This window comes from Brachyistius frenatus, unplaced genomic scaffold (assembly GCF_029030835.1).
Source record: "Brachyistius frenatus isolate BFR_SWC_R1_liver_20210118 unplaced genomic scaffold, ASM2903083v1 Contig_226, whole genome shotgun sequence".
In the NCBI taxonomy this organism is placed as follows: Eukaryota; Metazoa; Chordata; class Actinopteri; family Embiotocidae; genus Brachyistius; species Brachyistius frenatus.
Window position 1 is genome coordinate 461,375 of NW_027210825.1, and position 24,355 is coordinate 485,729.

A 24,355-nucleotide genomic window follows, 5' to 3' on the forward strand; every position below is an offset into this window, starting at 1 on the left:
GAGGTATTTTTTAGACAAACTGTTTTAACAACACGCAGTCAGCGTTTAATTGCAGCTCTGACCTTCGATGATCCGAGAAGATATTACGAAACAAAGAGTAAAATCGAATCAATCAATAGTTCTCGCTGACACCCAAACACACTGACCTAACAGGGCAGACATTAAGTTTCATAAGTGTGATGATTTTTAAGCTGAAGACCAATTGCAGCGTTGATAAAACTTCAATAGGTCTGTTGTATAAACGTTACTAAACAGGGGGGAAAAGGATGACGCTCAACTTGAGCTCAAACCCTCTATTTGCCTTCCACATGGTGCATTTCAGAACCACAACAAACACGCTCCGAGCTAATAGCCGCGATATATGACGCTCAAACGAGCCCGATGAGTCCGGTAGGCTTCGTACTGCAGCATCTGTGTCTAAATTATGCTTATTTAGACACGTGGCGGTCAGCACTTGTGCAGAAACACGACACGCAGAGATTCAAGTTTGAGAGACACTCGAGTGTTTTGTTGCATCCGTTCGACTAAAATTCAAAATTCTCAAAGCTCAGTTTCCTGCAGTTGCCCTTCAGCATTTAAACCTACGGCACGCAGGTCGTGTTTTTATGAATTTGAACATCGAAGATCATTCGGACAACTTAATTACGTGTTAATGTCTGACAACCTTTCTTTACAAAATGCTGACATTACAATCCGACATAATCCATAAACACTATCTGCTTTGCTCTGCACTCTGTATCTCCTGCACTCATCACTCTGCAGTGCTAATTTTATTGCTTTGACATTCCCTCTAATCCTTTTTTTTTTTTTTTTTTTTTCAAACTCAGTTATTTTGTTCAAAACTGGGACAAATGATAAAATTCATGCTAATTTGAGAGAGCTTATGCACTGATAGTATGCCTGGTATCCATGCACACATTTTGAAACCTCCAGAGTTACTTGGAGGAAACTATCATTCAGAACAAAGTACACTCAACTCATACGATTGATGACTTTTTTTTGTTTTTATAAATCCCATATAAATCTTTAGAGAGTAAAATATTTATACAACGGTTTCCAATAACCCCCATTTCCACTGTTGGTACCAGCTTCACTCTACTCGCTTTTGTCTTGTTTAGTTTTTTTTCCATTGGCCAAAAGTTGCGGCTACAACCTGGTTAAATTGTTTTCATTATCGCCTCCGTCGAGGTTCCAAGCGAGTTGAGCTAAAAGGTGACGTGGAAACACTGCAAACACTGATTGGTTGCAGAGAGTCACCAAAGTCACTGCGTCACCGTGTGCTCGACACGCGGCATCCTGCACAAACCCGCTACCGTTATTCACCGGACTACACAATTCATGGCAACTCGCAAACTTGCACAATCGACAGGGCGTCTGGTTGTCGGCGGAAGGCTTCACCGAGCGCGTGTCACTTTGAAAACGATGTTATGGCAGTTTCGTGTGGCGTCACCGTAGTGACGAAGCCGCATTAAGGGAGTTACTGTCTGCAGTGGAAAACAAGATCCAGAAGGCGCCTGGTTCCAAAAGCGAGTAGAGTCGAGGAGAGTAGACCCGACGGTACCGGCTATTTATCGAGTTCGCCCTTCAGTGACCCTTCAGAAACACACGCTGATGCACGTGTGTGTTTCTTTATTGCCGGAGTAGATGATCAGCGTCTGCGGCCCCTCGAAACTTTATCGGGCCAGCAGGGCGCCCCGTCCCCTGCACACCAGCTCATCTTCACGAAAACTTTTTTTTTATGGTTGAGCAGCTGCTCCATTTAATCACATCTCAAGATTGTTCATAAAAAGCTGCGGCACTGTGGGGTTTTAGGTGGCACTCTGGAAAATGAGGAGGAAAAACAAAATCCTCAACTTGATATGACAAATCTTTGAAATGCTTACCTTTCCCAATGCCATACCAAATCTGTAATCCTCTGTTGGCCCAGATTGTGTGTGTGTGTGTGTGTGTGTGTGTGTGTGTGTGTGTGTGTGTGTGTGTGTGTGTGTGTGTGTGTGTGTGTGTGTGTGTGTGTGTGTGTGTGTGTGTGCGTGTGTGCGTGTGCGTGTGTGTGAGAGAGACAGCAAACTTAATCAACATCTTGACCACTGACACCTCTGTGTTCACTGCAGGTGAACTGACAGGGCGGAGTATCAGTTTCATAATCTATTTTATTTAACATGTACCCTCAATTTTGAAACTGTTAAAAAAAAAAAAAAACAGATCAGCATTTCTCCTTTAAACACGCAAACACTGCTGTTTTGGTTTTTTTGTGGGGTTTTTTTTGGTAATAACTGTAAGGTAATAACATAAGCATACAAAAGCAGCTGATTTTTCTGTGAGTGTAGAAACCCAACACGATAGGCGCACGTGTAATTAGCAATACAATCTACACGTCAAGAATGAAGTAACACAATAAAGCCTGGGATGCTGTCAGATTCATGCAGCCACTTGGAAAGAGGGGATACCGTGGAGGGTGCAAAGAATCAGGTTGCTGCCTTTCAATGGAGCGGCATAATGTAACGGCTACATGGAAACCACAAGCTGGTTTAAATTTACACTGGGCTGTAATCCCAGGTGTGCTTTATTAACTGCTCCTGTCAGATGGGGCTGCGAACACCGTGTTTACGTGGAAAATGGGAGGCGACAAACAGTCTTTGTCAAGTGCATGATGGCCCGGAGCAATTAGGATGTTATCCTGGGCTTGTTTAATTGGCCAACAAAAGGGCAAGTTGTCCGGTTAATTGCTGGTGGCAGAATTCACCGCAGATTTTTCTTACGCCGAAAAGAATATGCGCTCCGACAGAAGGAAACGTGAGCAGAAATCTTACTTTCGTCTGGTAATTTTTCTCGCTGAAAAAAAACAACTGTCACTGGCAGACTTCATCAGCCGGAGCTAGATCGCTAATTAAGCCATTGGTTCATTTTTCAGGATGATTTTTTTTTTTTTTTCATGTTTGCAGCTGACCCATATTAATATGACGGGGATCTTTGGGACTTTATGGCTGCATACATGACGCTGGGCTAAAAGATCGAAGGTGAAGCTGCAGAGTGGCTGTGTTCGTCTTTATGTAACCTACAACGACGTTCTACAGTAGTTGGGTTACTTCGGTTCGAAGTTAGCTGGACAAGTTAACTTGTGGCTTACGTTTGAACATGCAAAAACAATTCAGATTTTCTGTTTTCTGTTTTTTTTTTAACCAGATAGGAAACTTTTACCCGAACCCTTATAAATCCAAACTTTGGCAGGCCTGCCTTATATAATTGCTAAACTATATGATGGAGGTCATCTGACCCAACAGTGTCAGACCAAAGCTTTGAACGCGCTCGTTAGTCCACTACAGGATACTGTCTCAGTGTTGTTGCTGCCTCAACCAGGCGTGAAAACCGCACACACACGTACGACCAATTGGAGAAGGTCACGTGACGAAGGTCACGTCGCAGAGATCATCTGATGAAGTACGAAGGTGCTGAAGTCCGAGCGGCGATGGAGGTTGGAGGCGTTGGACGGATCAATCTCAGGACTTTTCACCCAAAAGACGAAGATTCAACTCGGACTTGGATTTCTTTAAAGAAATCTTGTCCCAACCGAGTAGCTTCGGTGGCTAACCCAAACCACGTGCTTTTGTTTTCCTAGACTTAACCATGTGTAATTTTTTTTTGTCCTCAACGTAACCACGTGCTTTTTCACTCCGAGGCGAGACGCATTGTGTCACCGACACGCTATACTGTAATGGACTGACGAGTCTACGACACACTTTGGCGCCATACCACGTTCCAACAGAGCCAGTGCCAAAAACTGCTGGTCATGCTCCCTCACCTGCTATCAGCCATCTCTATCTCTCTTTCTTACTGCATTTGGCTCCCTCCGTCTCTCAGCCTTCTCTGACCAAGTTTGGGGAGCCCAGCTCAGAAATAATCAGAGGTAACGGCCTTTCATGAGGTGAAACTGATTAATGAATTCTGCCCCGTTTGAACTATTTGTTGACGATTTTTCAAGAAGGCGAATCGAGCCAGCTCAATTTTGTAAAAGGACAACAATTATCGTAAATACTCGCACAATGACAACCGCTGGAATCGTCGATTGTGTATGTTGGCAACGCAGCCAGCGGACGGCCTCTTATCAGGCCTGATTAATGTATTGGCCAGACAGATGAATGGAGAGACATTCCAGCCTCGTAAAAAAATACTCTGTTTTTCGTATTAAGTTGTTTTCTTTTCTTGTTGCTTTTGTTACTTCCAAGGAAAATATCTTATCGGTGAGGCTTGATGTCTCATATATAAACAGATTATTTATAATAATGACTTAAAGATTCTTTTCTCAAAAAAAGAGGCATTATTATTGTTGTTCCTGGCAATAAAATTTCGCCTGATTTTTCCACTAAATCATTCAATTTATGTACAAGCGTCCGTCTCGATCGTTGGGAAAACTGAGAACAGGAAGAACTTTCCTGCTCAAATTCTTAACAATTAACCATGAAATCATCTACACACTCTTGTTGATTTCACTTATTTTGATGAGACCTGTCTTCAGGGTGGGTATGGACAAATTATCACCGTCCTTTCTTCTGTTAGGGTGGCACCGGGCGGCATCTGGTCGTGACGCCACCCATTGGTTTGCCAGCTGACACTTTGAAGCCTCAAGTCTGGCATTTTGGTCGTCGCCATCTTGGATTTTTGGAGCCAGAAGTGACCTTTTAACAAGCAGGGGAGGAGTGAGGGCTGGACCTGACAATATGCCCCGCCCACCTATATTGGAAAACTGACTGTCAATCAAACCAGACTACTCTCCCAAACATACCTCTCTTTAAAGCCCAATATCTAATTGATGATGGAGATCTTTTCGGATGGACCACCAGAACATCATATAAGAAGGAGTGAATTCAGCTAATGACGCCTTTTAGACTTGTGAGAAAAACATTACTGGCTTTGTATTTCATGAGAGAAGATGAATGGGAGTCTATGGAGTCAGAGGTTTTTGAAGCCAGCCCCTGGTGGCCATCAGTGTTATTGCACTTGAAGGAGTCTCCAACCTTTGTTTCCTCTCAGAGGTACTTTGACAAAATGAAACCTTTATTCACATTGCTGAGCTCCACCAAACAAGCTGAATAAGCTTGTTTTTACGTGAACAACAACAACAAATTGATCACACACACTCAACACGAGAGCTCACAAGCTACTGATTGGAGACCGCTGCTCTGCACAGACAAACCCATGACATCCAGCATTCATCCGGCATTCATATGGAGAAAAAAAAAAACAGGAAACCCCGAAATGGTAAAGAGCGGTTACTTCAACCGTTCTCATTCACAGAAGCCACAGAGACGTTGTCATGGAGCGGTGATATCACATTACAGCTACACTGCAGAGATTTTGACCACTATGGAGCAATGTTTATATGTGCGGGTCCTTGTTGTGTTTGTGTCGTCCTCACGCATGAAAGACACACACACACACACACACACACACACACACACACACACACACACACACACACACACACACACACACACACACACACACACACACACACACAAGCAAACAAGCGTTACACAATCCTGCCAATGGCTTCACACTATGCCTCAGCTCGGCAGGTGGCGGTGACGTGGCGAGAAAAGTAGTCGTGCGCCAGCAAAACACGGGGAAGAGGAAGAACGCAAACTTGTATGTCAACAATGCACATTTTAAAATGAGCTCAGCCTCAAGCATACGAACACCTCACTCAAAGCCAATACAACGAGTGTAATTATAGCCTGTATGAAGTCTACTGGCTGCAGGTCATTCACAGCCGAGCTCCACCCACTTTCAACCTGAGCAGACATCTAATCACCCATAAAAAGGAAAAAAAAAAAATCTTCTTCTTTCAAATGCTTAAAACTCAAACCTGACTCCGCCCACAATGCACAACAATTACAGTTACAACCAGCTGCTGCAGTTCACCATCAGTGGCCGACTTTGGAAACAGAACAATAGTGCTCATCACTTCTGATACCATATTTATAATCAGAGCGGGACATGCCTGCACGTGATTTATGTCCTACTACTGTGCCAAATCCCAAAAGCCCTGCATCAGCACATTATGTAAACTTAAATGTGGTGTTTAATTGTATGTAGTTGACAACAGCTTGTTCTCTGCATTGAATAAACTAAAACATTACAGCTGTTTTGAGGAGGTTTTGATTCAGCTTCATTTTGATATTAGAGGCTGTAGTTTTGGTGTTCTGTTTAATTGTCTTAGTTTTACTGATATGCGTTTTCAGCATTGACTACAGTCCTTCAATAGTTGGACCGCATATTAGAAACACTTCAGAAGGATGCAAAGCCACTACAAATTACATCCTCCAAAATGATCACACGGTCGAATCAGCACCTCTCTGAAGCAGTTTCAACTAGATCTTAACATTAAAGCCTTTGTGAGGGTAGAATTTATTGCAGCGCTGCGTATCAGACTGGACCAGTTTCAGCTACGTGTACTTTGTACCTGGAAAACTGGTAATCTATCAATTCCCCTGAGGAGTAACTATGAGTCTGCATACGTTTTATCTGTTTGTCGTAGGCTGCCATCGGTATCTTCCCTGCCTCCCGCCCAGCGTATTCTGGGATGGACTCCATCCCCCGGTGACCCTGAGCGGGCATAAGCGGATGTAGAAGATGGATGGATGTCTTGGCTGCGGGTAGGAGTCATTTTTTGAACGGCTAAATGAGCCATTTGTCAGCAGGGTCAGCCGTGACTTTGACCTACGGTTGTCAGCATAATTTGGCTTCTGTTATGCAGAGCAGGTTGTTGCAATCTCGAGTCAACTCTGGCATAAAATGTGGAGCGTGGACTGCGAGGTGTACGGAGACTAACTCAATGGAACATCGCCAGCAGAAGGCCGATGGGAAAACCACAGACAAAAACCTAAGCACTAGTTTGTTCCTCTCAACAAAGACTCTTTTAGCAGATACTGTTTGCTCTTTAGTAGTTCACCCTTCTTTAAGACCATAATGTGAAAGGTCGCACGCCATACAGACACATGCCCTCCTTTAAAACTGAACATCATGCAGTAGAAAAGTACCACTGCAGAGAATCTGCACACTCTCTAGATTCAACACAGTTCTTGACAGCAGTTTTAGTTTTAAACGTATGACTTTGTACTGACTGAAATCTACATTTTCCTGAAAGCACTGATAAACAAATACAAATATTTGCGTTGCAGAAACCGACCAGTATTTCTTTCATACGTCTTCTGTCCTATTTTTGTGGCACCTTGTGGCGCGCTCTGTGCTGGAGTCTGGAGCAGTCTCTGAACATTTGGATCGCGCCCTCGTATGTGAATGTTGTCATTTATTTTCAGGTTACAACGCTTTGCTCTCATTTTCATCAGGACTTTCTTATGAGAGCGATTTCATAAATAATGCACAGCCTCGAAGGAGCAATGTGTAGGATTTAGTGGTATCTCGCGGTGAGGTTGTCGTCCGCAAACAGCGGACCGCACCTGCCAAGCATGTAGAGGAATTTATGTTGCATGGGAAACTCTCGAAAAACACAAAAGGCCCTCTTTTGAGCCAGTGTTCGATTTGTCCCTTCTGGACTCTTATAGAAACATGGCGGTGCAACATGGCGGCTCCGTGAAGGAGAACCCACTCCTTACGTATCATACTAAGCTAATAAAAACACAACTGTTCTTAGACTTAGCTGATTATACACGAACGTAAACATAATTATAAATATCACACTCTATTTCTGCTGATAGATCCCCCTAAATTTGCTACACTGAGCCTTTAAGATTGGGTAGAAAATGCAGCCACCACCTCATCAGGTTTATCACAATTTCCATTTTAATTGTGTTTCAGAGTTACAGATATGTAATTACCCCCCAACAAAGTAGCTGACACACAGAGACCCTCGGGGCCTCCGGGCAGTTGTCTGGCTTCGCCTCTACAAATGTGACCACTCTACTTCATTTGACAGCATGAAACACAGCGATTCACTTGAATGAATCGCTGTAAACAACATTTATCAATGAGCAATCCATCCATCCGCAAGAGTATAATACTCGAGCTTTATCAATAGTTCTCAGAGAGGTGTCTTATTATTAGTTTTATGATCAATAGAACTGTCAGTCCCAATCAAATCATCCATTCGTTATTCGTTCAGTTCACATTGGACATAAATAAAGACAAAAGCACAGAACTTTCTGCCGGAGCTGAAGTTCTGTCTTAAACAAACTGTTTATTTTCCCATAAATCAACAGAAATAGAAACGAGAAGTAAATCTTCACTTTGGAGAAGCTAAAACCAGCAGAGGTTTCCATAAGAGAGACTCAAACTATCAACCAGCGAAACCGGTGGTGAACCGTCTGTTGATCAACTCCGCTCATTTGTTCTCTGCTCTTCCTCTCGTTACATAACCCAGTCTGGCATTATGTACCGCACACTCACTTTCCTTCCACCTCTCACTTTGTGTCCTTTGACAGGCACGGAATACCTTTTGAGAAATAACCATAAATAACTCTCACTTTGTCACATGGCCCGGCCATATGGTTTAAACCTGCACTACAAAGACTCGCCCCGCACGTGACAATAAGTCGCAATGAGCAGTCAGAATCATTGAGCTTCCGCGGCTCAGGATGATACAGGCTGTTTTCACAGTCGGCTCAGCGGCTACAAGCCTCAGAAATATGCCTGACCCACACACTTTGCTTGAAAAATGTTTCGGATTGTGCCTCTCGCCATAAGCCACATTATGTAAGTGCTAAAGTGTGAGGTATCAAGAGGAGCTGGCTCCGTGCCAGGATGGTGCTGTGCATGTGTTTGGTTGTGGGTGCAGGTGTTGAAAATATATTGTATGAATAGTTCCTCTGAGGAGATAAACACACAGTGCAATAAATTATTATGTGCTGATGCGGAGATTATGAGCCGGGGAATGCTGAGAGTTACTGATGGAGTGAGTGACAGAGTGTGTGGATTTACTTTATGAATAGAAATGTCCACAGACTTAAGTTGCAAATTGAGTTTTGATGCCATACGCCTTACGGGCACATTTGTAGGTATAGAGCATCTTTTGGTGAATTTGATCAGAACTTATAACACTGCAAAGTGCTGTGAGGTTGCATTTGAGCTTTTCAAGTTTTCTGAGGCGATTAATCACGTTTTCTCAACTTTTTATCAACGTATGACAATTTTACGGCCCAAAATTCTCAAGGAGAGAGTTTTTTTTTTTTGTAAATTGATTAAACACATTACTTTTGTCTTCCTGTATTATTGTCTATTTAAAATACAAACCGCCTCGTCTGTACGAAAGGAGACACTATGTGGGATAACTTTGCACTATTCAACTACAGATCCGCTCACGTTTTAAGACAAAATAGTACTTTCCTTCGAATAGCAATTTCCTCCAAAAAAGAAAAAAGTTAAATGACCCGTTCAAAACTTCCTAAATTGCATCGACCCACGTCCTCGTTGAAAACTCCAAAATCTAGGAATATCCAATGTCTAACCGTTGGACACAAGAGGCTTCTGACTTCAGAGAAGTCCATTCTCAGAAATGTGCGCTGGACGCTTCAAGTTTCCACACTGCCCTCGTCTTAAGTGGCATATTTGGACCGTGACTGCCTTTCAGACTAGTTGATGTCAGAAAATCCTGCTCCTGCTGCACAGACACGTCTTTAACTGAGGTTTCGGGCGAGCACACAGAGAAACTTTCCTCCTTCAGCAGATGGTTGTAAAAACATCCTCGCAGTGCCAAACTCTGCACACTCATCACTCGGCATAGTCAAACTGGAACATCGAAGTGAGTCAGTAAATAGCGAGACACATTTTTGAGCGGGGCGGGGGGGAGGGGCTTTAACTTTTTCACGACAGAATAATGATGAAAGAAATCTCGAACTAACATACTTTTTTTTACGCTGATTAAAAGCATGGATCCATGTGTCACGGTGTCCTCATGCTACACCTGCCGTGGATGGTGAGAATACTATCAGTAACACGGCTGATGAGACAGCGGAGACAAAACAAGGAAGATCTAAGGTAAAATAGACTTTTTTCTTCTTTTTTTTTTAAGTAAATGCAATTCAATCTGTCTAGCAAATGACGGAGTCAATTTATCAGCACCTAAACATGACATATTCAGAGTTCTATAAAAAAAAATAACTATTCACGCTTTAGCATTTGAGAGTCAGGCACTTTATCAATCAGCCACAGAATCCTTTGTAGGAACTCAAAACGTTTGGCATAAGTTGTCAGCGTTCTGACCTCATGTCACCTGAAATAATTGCAGCTGTTATGAGTGAAGGTGTTTGTAATATTGTTTCATATTAGACCTGAGGGCATCTTAAAGGTTGTGAAGGACAAACGGGCATTATTGCGTCTTTCTGTGGTCCAAGGGAACAGCCGAGTGTTTAAAACAAACTTGTAGGTGAAATGACAGTAAGGAGAGGATGCATATCTTAGGATGACTCTTTTGTAAGTGGAGCATATATTTGCACTCTTGCGGATATTTGTCCAATTGTCTGGAGCATTATTGGCTCTCTCCCAGGGAGCTGTTCTAATCATCACTGTCACACACAATCTGCAGGCTACATACCTTGGAAGACGTCCGCATCGCGCCGATCCTCTGAGCTCCGAGATCATCATAGTCCTCTTGAGGAAAACAAAAACAAAAAACAAATATTTTGTGCACGAAGTCCAGCGGACAGGAGAGAAAATTGCTCGCAAACTCCCCTCCGAGGATTTTTCCACTACAGAGTCGTTTTTGCTATAACTTTCCATCTGCGTCAGTGTGTAAAGGGATATTGTCATTTTGAGGTGGTTTAAATGAAACTGGGAAAACTGCTGTCGCCAAGGCTCCGAGAATGTCCACACAAAACCTGGGGCGAGTCATTTCTCCAGCCATTTTTTTTTTTTTTTTTTTTTTTTTTAAACTGATGATTCCTGTGCTTAGCTGTCATGGTGGGTCGACAACACAAGGCTTTTCTTGGCCTGTTTGAGGAGAAGCATATTTGTGTAGATGTCATAGAAATAACTAGCCCTGGTTTATTGGATGCCTGCTAAATTCTATGTCTTTATCAGTGAGCTTTTTGTTTATGTAAAGTGTTGGAACAGCTACAAAAGCCTTTAATCTGTCTGTCCACTTATTGGAGTCCAAGTTTTACTGGCATTCCATGAAGGGGGTTATTAATATCCTTATTTTGCTCTATGTGAGGAAGTTACTCTAACAATCTTCAGCTAAGTGGTCAGAGGATAACTAGATTATTGCCATTTTGCATGGCCTACAGTTTCTGTCTCTAAAATACAAATCTGCCAAACCCAGCGCAAATTCTACATTAGTGCAAACACATTTTTAACTTTATTGCATAACAGCAAAATGAACATCCCTACCTTTCTGTTATTGACAGATGAAACTCATAAAGTGCAAATGCATAGCCTGTCTTCTCTATAATTTCGATTTTAAGTCAGATTTGGAAGCCCGCACAGGTCAGATTAATATTAATAATTAATAATTAATAATGAATCAACCATTAGGCAGATAATAAGCCGTAATTGCTCGTGAATGTTCGTCCTGTGAGGAGGGAGAAACTATTGATTAGAGATAGTGAGAATGAAACATCTCAACCAGCCAATTGGTGACCTGTGACTCTGTGTGTGTGTGTGTGTGTGTGTGTGTGTGTGTGTGTGTGTGTGTGTGTGTGTGTGTGTGTGTGTGTGTGTGTGTGTGTGTGTGTGTGTGTGTGTGTGTGTGTGCGTGTGTGTGTGTGTGTGTGTGTCTGTGTGGGGGCTCTGAAGCGTGCGTAAAACTTGTTATGGGGGGATCACCTGCTGTTGGGCAGAATCTTTATAGGGCGTCTTCTGCTTCTTTTTTTTTTTCTTTTTCTTTTTTTTTCTTTTTTTAAAGGAAACTCTACTTGTAATCACACGTCAGTCTGAATAGATTTAGAGTTAGTACTGTTTTTTCTGCTTATGTCTGTGCCGTTTCCTTTACTGGGGCTCTTGTCCAGCCCGCAAAGCGACTCCGTCACCCCTTCCTCCATCTCCATATACTCCGCTTTGTCTCCGAGCGACGAGCCCGAGGGCGAGCCTCTGAATTTCCTTAGAAAGTCCGGGAAATACGGGCAGCCCGGGGGCATGCTCTCCACTACCGGCGACTGGTCCTCGTTGTCGGTCTCCCTGTGGTAAAAGTAGTTGAAGTTGGACACTATGACCGGCACCGGGAGCGCGATGGTTAACACGCCCGCGATCGCGCACAGGGAGCCCACTATCTTCCCCCCGACCGTGATGGGCTTCATGTCGCCGTAGCCCACCGTGGTCATGGTCACCACGGCCCACCAGAACGCGTCGGGGATGCTCGTGAACTGCGAGGTGGGCTCGTCCGCCTCGGCGAAGTACACCGCGCTGGAGAACAGGATGACACCTATTACCAGGAAGAAAATGAGGAGGGCCAGCTCCCTCATGCTGGCGCGCAGGGTGTGACCCAGGATCTGCAGCCCCTTGGAGTGCCTGGACAGTTTGAAGATGCGAAACACCCTGACAAGGCGGATTATTCTCAGGATGGCGAAGCTCATCGCCTGCTGCCCGTTGCCCTGGTGCTGCGCCAGGTCCGTGCCGAGAGTTATGAAATAAGGCAAAATGGATACAATGTCTATTGAGTTCATAATGTTTTTAAAGAAAGCGGGTTTGCTCGGACACGCGAAGAAGCGAACTATAATCTCGAAGGAGAACCAGATGATGCAAACCGTCTCCACGATGAAAAAGGGGTCGTTGAAAGGAGTAAATCCGTGGTCGGGCTGAGAGGAGTTGTGCCGTGGCTGCAGATAGTCTTTTTCGTCCCTGAACTCCGGCAGCGTCTCCAGGCAGAAGATGACAATAGAAATGACTATAACCAGGACGGACACGACCGCTATCCCCCTGGCGGGACTCGAGCTCTCCGGATACTCAAAAAGCAGCCAAATTTGGCGCTTGAACTCGTCCTCTGGAAGAGGCTTCTCCTCCTCTTTCACGAAACCCTCATCCTCCCGAAACTTGTGTATCGCCTCCTCGCCGAGTTCGTAAAACTTCACCTCCTCGGAGAAGATGTCGAACGGGACGTTGGCTGGTCTTTTTAACCGTCCCCCTGACTGGTAAAAGTAAAGAATGGCGTCAAAACTGGGTCGGTTCCGGTCGAAGAAGTATTCGTTCCTCAGCGGGTCGAAGTACCTGATTCGCTTGTCGGGGTCTCCCAGGAGAGTGTCCGGGAACTGAGCGAGAGTCTTGAGCTGAGTTTCGAACTTCAGACCCGACACGTTGATCACAACTCTCTCGCAGCAGCCGCACTCGCTGTAAACGTTTTCGTATCCGGACTGAGGGCGCCGGTCAGTGATCGAGACGGTCTCCTCCTCATCATCCATGTTGCACAGAAAACTCGACCTTTTGCTTCCCCGGTCCCCCCCCTCCTTCTCCTCCTTCTCCTCCTCCTCCTCCTCTTCCTCGGCTCCCTCGGCCTCTTCCTCCTCTATCATCATGTCCTCCTCGGATCCGAGCAGCGCCAGCTCCGAGTGGCGCAGGTCCCCGCCGAGAGTCGACCGGTTGCGTCTCCACCGTCCGACGCCGCGCTGCTTTTTCCGCTCTCTGAGAACTCTCTGCTGCTGCTCGGGCTCCTGCTGGTGCTGTGGCGGCTGCGAGGAGGAGGAGGAGGAGGAGGAGGAGGAGCAGGGGCGCGAGGCGGTACCGCCGCTGCTGATGTTGGCGTTCGGGGAGGAGGCGGCGCGAGACTGATGCTGGCAGAGATGAGCGCTCGAGGAGGTGGCGGAGGTGGACCCCCCCACGCCGCCGCCTCCTCCTCCTCCTCCTCCTCCCTCCGCACCGGATCCACCTTCAGCAGCGGCCGCTGCAGCCGCTGCTCTCGCCTGGCGCTCCCTGTCGCGCTCCCTCTCCCGTGCGCGATTTTGGGCATAATTGTAAGGCAGGTGACTATTGCACCCGTTGTCCGCACCCACCATAGCAAACTCCATTTTAAGTCAGCGAGCGGTTGGTTCGGTCCGTGAACGCTACAGTCACCGCCTCGAGGCGACGTGGAAGCAGACCGGAGGATAAAAGTTGCAGCTCAGCGCGCGCAGAGACACAAAGATGAGGCATCAACCGTTTCCACCAATCAAGTTTGTGAATATGAGAAAGTCAGAAGAACAATCGCACCTCAATTAGGTCCACGTCGGGGTGCAGTCCACGTTACATGATAAGAGGATACTGGTTAGCCCGTTTAGGCACAGCCCGCCCCCCCCCCCCCCCCACCACCTCCTACACTCCCCCCCTTCCAGTATTTTATGACATCATTACCATAACCAAAAAAAAAAAAAATGCAAGGGCCGGTGGCATAGCCTGTTACGCTGACGCTCCGTCAAAAAACTTGCAGCGCCGCTTATTTGCTCAGCGTTATTAAATCACCAAGTCAACAAGCTACACCAAAACAGTTCTCTCCTCGGTTTCTCCGGTGCCCATCAGGTGGTTAACATCTCATCGATCGGGGCTCGGAGCCCAAATGCGTCTTTTGATACTCCGTGGTCACTCATGGTTGCCATTTTATGTGATGAGATACCCACAAAAAAAAAAAAAAAAAAAAAAAAAATGGATCTTCGCCGTTTTATTATGGAGCTCCGGTGAATCTGGACGACTTTATTCCTCTGACGCTCTCTGGAGCTGCGAGAAAAAGAGAAGACAAGAGAAAACAGCAGTTGGTGGAGGCAACAAAAAAAAAAAAAAACCAACAACAAAAAAAACCCAAAGATGTTTTCATGTGGATGTCTGTTGTTTTGGCGTATGCACAGTCCAGGATACTACGTAATATTACCATTGTTGTTATTATTGTTATTTTTAAGGCGATTGTCATTGTTGTTATTGAGTGAACATGAAGATAGGCTTTCGGAAACAAACGCATGGAAGACGTTGACGTTTAGAACAGACATTACGCACGAAATGTTCTCATTAAAGTAGCCCCTCTTCATTCTGACATTCATACTTACATCTGAAAAAGGGGCCAAACGAAATCGCCTCAGCCCCCCCCCCCCCCCCCCCCCCCCCCTTTAACAGATCTGTTGGAGGAGGAGGAGGAGGAGGAGGAGGAGGGCTAGGTGAGGATGCAGTTCTTCGCTTTTGCTCAAATTTCCGTCTCGATTTTGGGGGGTAATATCACAAATCCCTCGTCGTATCCAACCAGCGACCATATCCACGTCCACGGTACATCCGTGCTCTGACGCACTCCGAGGAGGACACTTTTTTTTTTTTTTTTTGGCCGCGTCTCGACGCCTTGTCTCAAATCAACAGGATCTATTGCCACTTCAGCCCCCGTTTCTGCTGCATCGCTCCCGGTACACCGGCAGCAATAATCATTTAAGGAGAGAGAGAGAGAGAGAGAGAAAAAAAAACAAAAAAAAACACCAAAAAGAAGCAGGTGTGCGAGCGGCGAGTTGGCATCAATGACAGCTCCACACGATCACGGCTGGAAGATACGAGGGTGGGCAAAAGTTGATCTTCTCCCGGGCGAGGGGAAATGGCCCCGCGGTGAAGTCTGAGCATCACACATCTGTCTGTCTGCCGCCGTAGCCCTACCTATACTCCTGTATCCCTCTCATTGTGTGTGTGCGTGTGTGTGTGTGTGTGTGATGATGATGGAGAGTCTCGGTGAGAAAGTCGTTCATGTAGTGCTGCAGCGCGTGCAGGCGGTGCTCGGTCCTCCCCCAGTGGATGCAGCCGGTCACTGCGCACCGTGCTGCAGTCTCACACCCGAGCCTGCTCTGCCCTTCATAGTCGCTGCTGGGTGGCAACCGGTGTCCTTTCTCTCTCTCTCTCTCTCTCTCTCTCTCTCTCTCTCTCTCTCTCTCTCCCCAAAAAAAAAAAAAAAAGAGTAATGCATTGTGTAATGCCATTTATTCCCATGGTAATAGAGCGTAAAATGTCCTTGTAGTCAAAAGTTTCATTTAAAATCCTCCTCATCCTCCCAGCCTGCACAAACCATTAGCGTCGTTTTGCAATTTTTCAATATAAATAACGTCTTCATTACATATTCGTATCCATATATTTCTCTTGAACCTGCACTGGCGTGGTTCCAAATCAGAGTTTACTAAATGCATGATGTCAAAGCATTAGAAACTTCTACTTTTTTTTTTTTTTTTTTTTTCAGTTTCACTGCACATAAACACTGATTTAGCATCAGGCCTTTCACCCCCGATCACCCCTGATTCACTTGAAATGGCCCCAAAAAAAACGACGTAATATATCTGCAGAGCAAACAGGAAAACTAAACACCATTAATATCCTCTGTTCCTGCTGTCGTCCTAATATTTGATTAAGTAAAGAGAGCACTCAAAAAAGAAGTGAGCGAGTGAAATCCTTTATTTGTTCATTGTCCTGTTTCTGTACAGTACAGAACCAAACACTTCAGTGTCTACCAGGGTGGAAATGTGCTTTTCCTCAGTATAAAACATTGAGTAGGACACGAATGATATCAAATCTGAATGTACAGACAAACAAGTGCTAGTGTTAGTCATCTCTAGAAATGTTTGTTATCAGCGGCCTGATAATGAAGGTCAGATGATATGATTGTATTTCAAAAGTAAAAGCCTAATTGCGTAGAGAATTAAGAACTTGTTGGGTTTTTTTGTCAGATGAAACATAAAATGCCTCTGAATGCCGTTGCAGATTAATTTTAACGTCAAACAAACCAAAGCAAAGTTCACATTTTCTGAAACTTTCTGGAATTTCCGAAACTTCAATCTGATATCTGACTGTAGACATCAGAGGTCAAACACCAAGCATCAAAATTCAGAGCACTGTCCATCCAAAATGCAGATTTTTTTTATTTTTTTTTAAATCTTGTAACTGTTTTCTACCAGCAGACCTGAAATGATTGCTTTGTAATGCCGTTTATGGTTTCTTTACATAAGTAAAGATTGTAAAAAGCGTTCAAATCAGTTACCAACTGATGTTTTTTATTGGTACTGCAGGTGAACTCGTTCGGCTTTTTCGGACTAAAAAAAGTCAAACAAATATAACAAACGCACGACTGAAACACAGCATAACATTAAAATAACATTTTAGTGGTCTGTAATACGAAGGTGTCCTGTCACAAGCAGAAGCTCTGAGGTTTTAATCCATGTGTGCAGGGATTGTGCCCGTCCCCCCCCGTCCCCCCTCCCTGTAGATTTCAACTAAAGCACAACTGGTGGGGAAATAAAAGCCTGCGACGTATATCTTTGCTTGAGGGGAACAACAGGCTTTTAAGTGTCCAGATATATCAGCAGGCTTCTGCTCGGGGTGTGTGTGTGTGTGTGGGGGGGGGGGGGCTGATATCATCAAGTCCCTGTAAAACCCCAACACCACAAACAACAATGCATTTTATTCCCCTGGAAAGAGTCACCTAAAGTGACTAGCGGTGTTTCAGACACTCTCTTGACTAATTGGAATCGTGTAATTTAAAGCTACGGGACACCTCTTTATGTGCCGTGTAATTAGAGGTCATCTTCTCACCTTAAACTGGCCCGCCAGAAACAGAGCAGAACACATCGCCCTCGAGCTCCCCCGTCTTTCACATTAGACACCTGAACTCACCGGATGTTTCTGTTTCAGAGAGTTGGAGAGAACACAGTCCCCAGTTTGGAGACCGTTACGCAACGTAACAAACGACTGTGCTCAGGTATTAATTCATCAGCCAATGCATTACTATTGAAAAAGCAATTAAGAATGCATTATTTTTTTTTTTGGGAGTAATGAATATTGAAAACCGCAGACAAGTCAGTATGATGGATGTCGTGGTGATTTTTCATCAGTGTGGCCACGTTATGTAGCTGTAAAGATTTGTATTTTGTTGTTGTTCATTGTACACAGAGTAAGCAGGAGGATTTTTTTTGTGACCAAGCGATTACAACATCAAATGTCCCCCGCTGGAGGCTGACAATGACAAAAATAAAAATGAAGACGAGATCTACGGTATAACACAGCTCTAGGTTGACGAGGTGAGGTAATACAGTTTATTATTGTGTAGTATTAGCTTTTGATTTATCGTATTTACTGCCGGGAAAGCAGATGCTTGTGCTGTTGGCCTTCTGCTGAGAAGTCAAAAGTGCACACAGTCATGTCTTTTGGGAGAACAGGGACACAGACTGTACAGCACCTGGCGAGGTAACTGTTGACTCACTGTTATTGATCATCCACCTCACAGATTTATTTGATTCGTGTTGCGCTACGGGACAGTAAAGGTCTCGTTCATTGCACCTTTGAAACCTCCCAGGTTGAATTTGATTGTGCAGATAATTAGTTTTGGTTTTTTTTTGTTCCACCACTGCAGGCCTGGGTGGGATACACAGCAATTAGCAAGCTAAAGCCCATTCAGTTCATTTGATTCGAACCATACATTTGACTCAAAAACTCTAATGAGGACAAGGACAGCCTGTTATTCCAGATACAATATTCCTCTAAGGGATCCTAATCAGCCCCTGAGGCATTTTTTTTTTTTTTATTTTTTTATTTGCTAGTTGTAATATTCCTGTGGGGTATTTTTATGCAGTCTCCTTCTAAAACATATTACTCTGTGCTGCTTTTTGATAAGAGGAAACCTGAAACAAAATGCAACATCCATTGCAGAGAGGCTTATGCTTGTGAAATAATCAACACTGCTGACGGTGCAAATATCAGCCGGTGTTTTTTGAAAAGAGCTCGGCTTCACTGCCGTCTCTTCCTCTCTCTGTATTTCAGATACGCAGCCGCCACATTAGAGGAGCTCTTTTCTAGTCTGCACAACATGCAGGCAACCTTCCACCCACCACACACACACGCACACGCACACGCACACGCACACACACACACACACACACACACACACACACACACACACACACACACACACACACACACACACACACACACAAACACCACGCACCCTCATCCCTTGCACTTCATTGGGCATGCACCTCAGTCAGCACCAGGGGGAGTTGTGAGGTCAGTAATAATAAGAGGTGATGGAGTGGGGATGGAAGGTGCCTTATTATGCACACACACACACACACACACACACACACACACACACACACACACACACACACACACACACACACACACACACACACACACACACACACACACACACACACACACACACACACACACACACACACACACACAGGTGTAAATGCACTTTGAACTGAGGCCACAGCTGCAACACATCCAAAAATACTTCGGCGTCTTATTGAAGTGAACAACACCAGCTCACCAAGTTCAATTTGTGTGAAAGAAAAAGTCAAACGCTGCTGCCGTATCATTCTAATACTCAGACTGTAGGCCAGAACATGCATTTATTTTATTTATTTTCATCATTACAACAAAGACTTTTAACAAAATGACAGAGCTTGCAATCAAACAGTCTTTTAAGTTGCTCTTAAAGCAGTGAAATTAATCTCCACTCTTTTATGCATCAAACAAATCCCGAGCTTTGAAAAACGTATTGTTAGTTTTTCAGACCAGTTTCCTCACCATCATTTATTAGGGCGACAGCATTTTGTAAAACAATAACAGGATATGCTCATATAACGCTGATGACCCGAGTCAGTAAAATATACAGTAACGTAGAAGCATTTAGAGGAATAAATGACAGAAAGTGATCAATACTGCAGCTTTACAGGGATATTACAGAGAGTAATGAGAGGGTGCTTTAGCTCTCACTGACGACACTAAAGTCAAAGACATCTCTAAAAATTTGAGGGTGAGTCAAAATACATCAAAGTATGTTACATACGACTGTTACACATATCCCATATCGTGGGTTTTTAAGACTGATTCTGACATGCCTAAGCTAAAAATTTTAAAAAATTTCCCCTTGGGGATTGATAAAGTATATACCTACCTACCTACCTACCTAAATATCTTAAAACTTGACTCCCTTTTGAAGACAAAAAGCTAAATAATTAAAAATGGAGTCCATCAGAATTGAACGCGTGACTAGAGAGAGAATGTACGGAGGTACAATTGATCAAATACTGAATAAGTTATTGGAGCTTCAGATATTTTTGTGACTTCAACCTGGACGAAAGAGCTCAGCATCTTTTCAAATTCCTGCTTCAAAACAGCTCATGGGGCCTCCGTATGTAAAATATGTTCTGAATCCTGTGGTAGTAAGATTTATAACAGACTAGAGACCGCAGATATAATAGAATCAATTAAATAATGGATATTGGAAGGAGATTAGATATAAAAAAATAAAAATAAATGTTAAGGGAACAGAGATAGTATAGTCAACAGGAGAATCAGCAGCAGTCGATACACATTAACACTCCCACCACCTACTTCCACGCTCAGCCTGCATGTACAAACAGTCACCAAACAAAAGTCTTGTCCTTGGCAGCGCCGCGGAGGCGTTTGTTTAGACCTGATGGAAGAAGACGGGAGAAAAACGTGAGTGCCGGGCGATGCGGTGCGTTCAGGGGCGTCGCTCGGCGACAGAATGGCTTTAAAAGTGAGTCAGTAACTGTCACGACCTGGTGCCGTAGCAGACGGAAGCAGCAGAGGGGGCGAGGCTGCGCAGAGACGGGAGCAAGGTGCGACTGGAGTTGGGACGTCGGCGGCGGTGTTTATAAAAAAATAAATAAAAAAATAAAAAAGCAGGAGGACTCTGTTCCTGCGGTCAAAACCAACGACCCGTGCCTCAAACCTGCGATGTCAGCGAGCTGTGCAACTCGGAGCTGTTTTAGACGTGGCTTCATATACAGCTTGTTTGAGCTTTTACACCCAAAGGAGCTTTTTTTTTTTTTTTTTATATAGTTGTACATCAAAGTTATGAAGCAGAAAATCATCCCGGGCCCCCAGAAACCATCACCTCGTCCATCATTTCCAAATTGATTCCCAGTGGACGTTAATGTGACTTTACAAGGCAGGCCTTCTACTTATGGGGCTCTGGGAAAGAAAGAAAAAATAACACGCTCACTGTAAGGACTCCTCCTGCTTCTTTAGGTCTTCCTCTTTTTCTGCAGAACAAATCGGCTATTTTAGGGGCACAATATTGTCGTCAACGTGAAAGTCTTACCTGTGCCCTTTTCAGATAGCAGGTGAATAAGGTGTTTATGTAATAAAGGTATCAGTGCAGCGCTATGCATGGACGTAATAGTTTCAGCACCTCTTAATAAATCAATCTTCAGTGCAGATGCTCTTATTTTAAAAGGAATTACCAGCTGTTATATCGACCATTCAGAAATGACTAATGACGCGTTCTCCTCTGAATATGAGATTAATCAACGATGACTGGTGTTCATTAAAGACAGAATGCATGCTAACAGTGATGTATTTCAGCTGAGATTTCCTACAGGAAGTAGCACCTCAGAGGACAGGAGGGGGTGACTCTATAAAAGTCCTTGCAGCCTTTTTAGGGGGGGATGGCGGTTCAGCAGGATGCGTGGGTGGGGGTGGAGGGGAACCTGAGTCCCTGGTGGCTGCAAGGGCAGACGGAGCAGCAGTTTGGATGAACCGTGGCTGCAGCCCAAGAACTTCTATTCCACTGTCACTGCAGACAATCCGGCTCATGGTGCAGTGCTAACTTTTCACTGAATGCGGCACATCGCAGAATACTTGGGAAATTCTATTGAGGGTTGGGACATGATTTTTGAATATTCTAATAGTTATTAAAAAATCTCTTCAAATCGATTAGTACTTGTGCCGGTCGTTCTTCCATATTTCCCCTGTTCTCCTGGCGTCTGGTTGTAATGCAGTACTCCCATCAGAAGGTGGAGGTAATACGTGTACAAGATGTCTGCCAGCCGCCATTAAACAATCCGAATGATTTTTAGGGCCCGAGCACCGATGGTGCCAAAGCCCTATTGTTCTTCAAGGAATTATTATTCCGCGTCATTATTATTCTCCGTAAACAACTGCATTTTTGGAGGCTTTTTCATGTTCAAAAACTCATGAAAGTTGGTACACGCGTCTCTCCCGGTGAAAAATTGCGTATTTTAGTGGAGTCGTGAGTGGGCGTGGCCAAATGGTTCGCTAGCGGCCCCTAAACAGATGCCATGCAAACATGTACCAAAAAGTTCCAAGGCACCATTACGTCAACTCAACAGGAAGTTCGCCATTTTGAATTTAGTCGCCATTTTTGGCGATTCACATGTTGTATTTTAACGAACTCCTCCTACAGATTTTGCTGGACCGATTTGAAATTTAGTCTGTGCACTCTTAACATGTTTGGAATTAAAAGTTATCAAAAGAATTCATTTTTGTCAGTCGGTGTGTCTGTGGCGGCTAAAAAGTGACCCAAAAATAACTTTTGGGTCACTTTTTACTGTAGTATGACTTAAAAAAACAACAACCTCATGACAAAGGGGGGGGGGGACTCAAACCCCAAAACCTGAACCATTAATAGCAACCTTGGTGAAGTCGAATCTTTTACCTGTTGAGTTAACCAGACTGCTGAGGCTCATTCTCCGTCGCCGAAGATAATCTAGTGGTCTACGACGCCGTTTCAGAGCTGGAAACAACTTTATGAAGACACGGGTTCGAGCCCCGCTCAGGTATTACACATGGATCTCGGAGGGCGAGTCCCCTTAATAAGCTGCGCACGGCGAGCGAGTCCCTCTAAGGGTAAGCCACATGGGTTCGGGTTTGTACGTGCAAGTCATATTAATACCAAACCAAAGGTCAACAACAATACAAAACTCCAACAAAAATAAAAAATTCCCCAAAAGAGCCTTTTTTTTTTCTTCATATTTCGAACATAGTATGACACAGTGGTGCACTGGTTAGAGCAGTTGCCTCACAGTGAGAACTAACTTGAGGCATGCATGTAAAAGGTCATACTCCAAAATATGATTAAAAAAAAAAAAGTCATCCAAAATATCCAAAGTATGTCGTCCAAAATATTCAAAGAAAAGTCATATGTTGTCCAAAATATGCTAAAAAAAAAAAAAAAAAAAAGTCATACTATATATACTATTGCATGTTTGTATAGAGTATAGAGTATAGCCAGGGCGATGCAGCTAAGTTTGATGTTTCGCCGTGACACAGGAAGTTGATGTTTAAGGTCAAACGATGCTCCAAACCTCATGAAACTTGTGTCAGGCACCAACTTTCATGAGTTTTTGAAAATGTTAAAGCTGCCAAAAAAAGGCAATTTTTTTTTTAAGAAGAATAAGGAACGAGATCGAGAAAATCTTTTAAACTGCAAGCCGGAATATGCAGACCATCGCTTGCTGCACGTCGGGGAGCCGGCGGCCCCGACCCGCTGGATCCCCGACGTGCAGCGTGCGAGGGCCCGCATATCACTGCTTGCAGTTTTAATTTAAATTGTACTTTTTGCTTGAAAAACCCATCGCGTAGTTCTACAGTATGTTAATTTATACATGTACATGCACGCCACTACATTTTACTCTACACTTTTATCTGACAGTTATGTATACTGTAACTTTTCAGATTCAGATTTTACAGACAAATGATTTAATCATCTTAAAAGAATATGGATTAAACTAAACAACTGCATAGATGATAAATTATCTACACCAGAACATAGACTGTATATAAAAGTGGATGGCGCCTCGAGGTCTGAAAAATGAGACCAATGTGGAAGTGCCATACAGTGCAATACCACCGAGGGCCACTAGAGGCTGGTTCCAAAAAGCCTCTGGCTCAATAGACTCCTATTTAACTTCTCTCATGAAATACAAAGTTAATACATTTTTTTCCTCAAGATATTTTGGTGTAAAGTCGCTCCTTCTTATTGGTTTTCTGGCAATGTATCTAAATGATCCCGTCATTAATTAGACAAAAAGTACATCATTTTGGGGGGCGTTTCTGTTTGATTAACAAGTGTGTAGTGCAGTCAGGTTTCCTCTATCGGTGGGCGGGGCGTACTATCCTCCGCTTTCAAATCCGATTGAGTCAGAGCCTCCGCTCGCTCCTCCCCGGCTCGTCCATATATGGTCACTTCTGGCTCCAGACCGCTCTGTGCCGGCAAGATTACAGCCAAAAAGTCTTCACAGCAGATCACAGCAGAACTTTTAGCTGCAGTAAAGTAATAGTTCATTCTGGATCCAAGTTAAAACTAAATTACACCTCGCTGGTAAAAAATATTTTGGGGGAAACTTGGAAGTTGTAAAGTCATGATTCATACAGATCGATTATTTATACAAACTGAGAGTGTTAATGAGGTTTCCTGCTGTTGGAGACGTTGATGTAGTAGTCGTTAGATTATGCACAGAAATATATTCAAAGCACCGTGAGAAGCTTTTTTTTTTTTTCTCTTCTCTTTCACTTTGATAGTGATTTTGAAAGATGCCACAATTACATAAAATAGAGGCTTTAAGTGGAAATAAAACAATGACTTAAATGTTTGTCAGTCAGGTGTCTTCATCTTTAACTGTTTAAATAATCGGAAGAACAAAAACTCTGAAAGCTT

The 24,355-nt window shown here is 43.9% G+C and overlaps 1 protein-coding gene across 1 annotated transcript in view; it reads right to left on the bottom strand.

The window, feature by feature from the left end:
- Positions 1-14,160, bottom strand: part of kcna4 (potassium voltage-gated channel, shaker-related subfamily, member 4) — a 49,241-nt gene extending 35,081 nt beyond the window's left edge. Inside the window, exons 1-2 of the mRNA XM_069719864.1 lie at positions 11,776-14,160; positions 10,547-10,602 (exon numbers count right to left, since the gene is read on the bottom strand). Of these exons, the coding sequence (XP_069575965.1) occupies positions 11,871-13,946 (2,076 nt within the window). The 5' untranslated portion in view covers positions 13,947-14,160 and the 3' untranslated portion in view covers positions 10,547-10,602; positions 11,776-11,870. The remainder of the gene's footprint in view (positions 1-10,546; positions 10,603-11,775) is intronic.
- Positions 14,161-24,355: the final 10,195 nt, after the last annotated feature.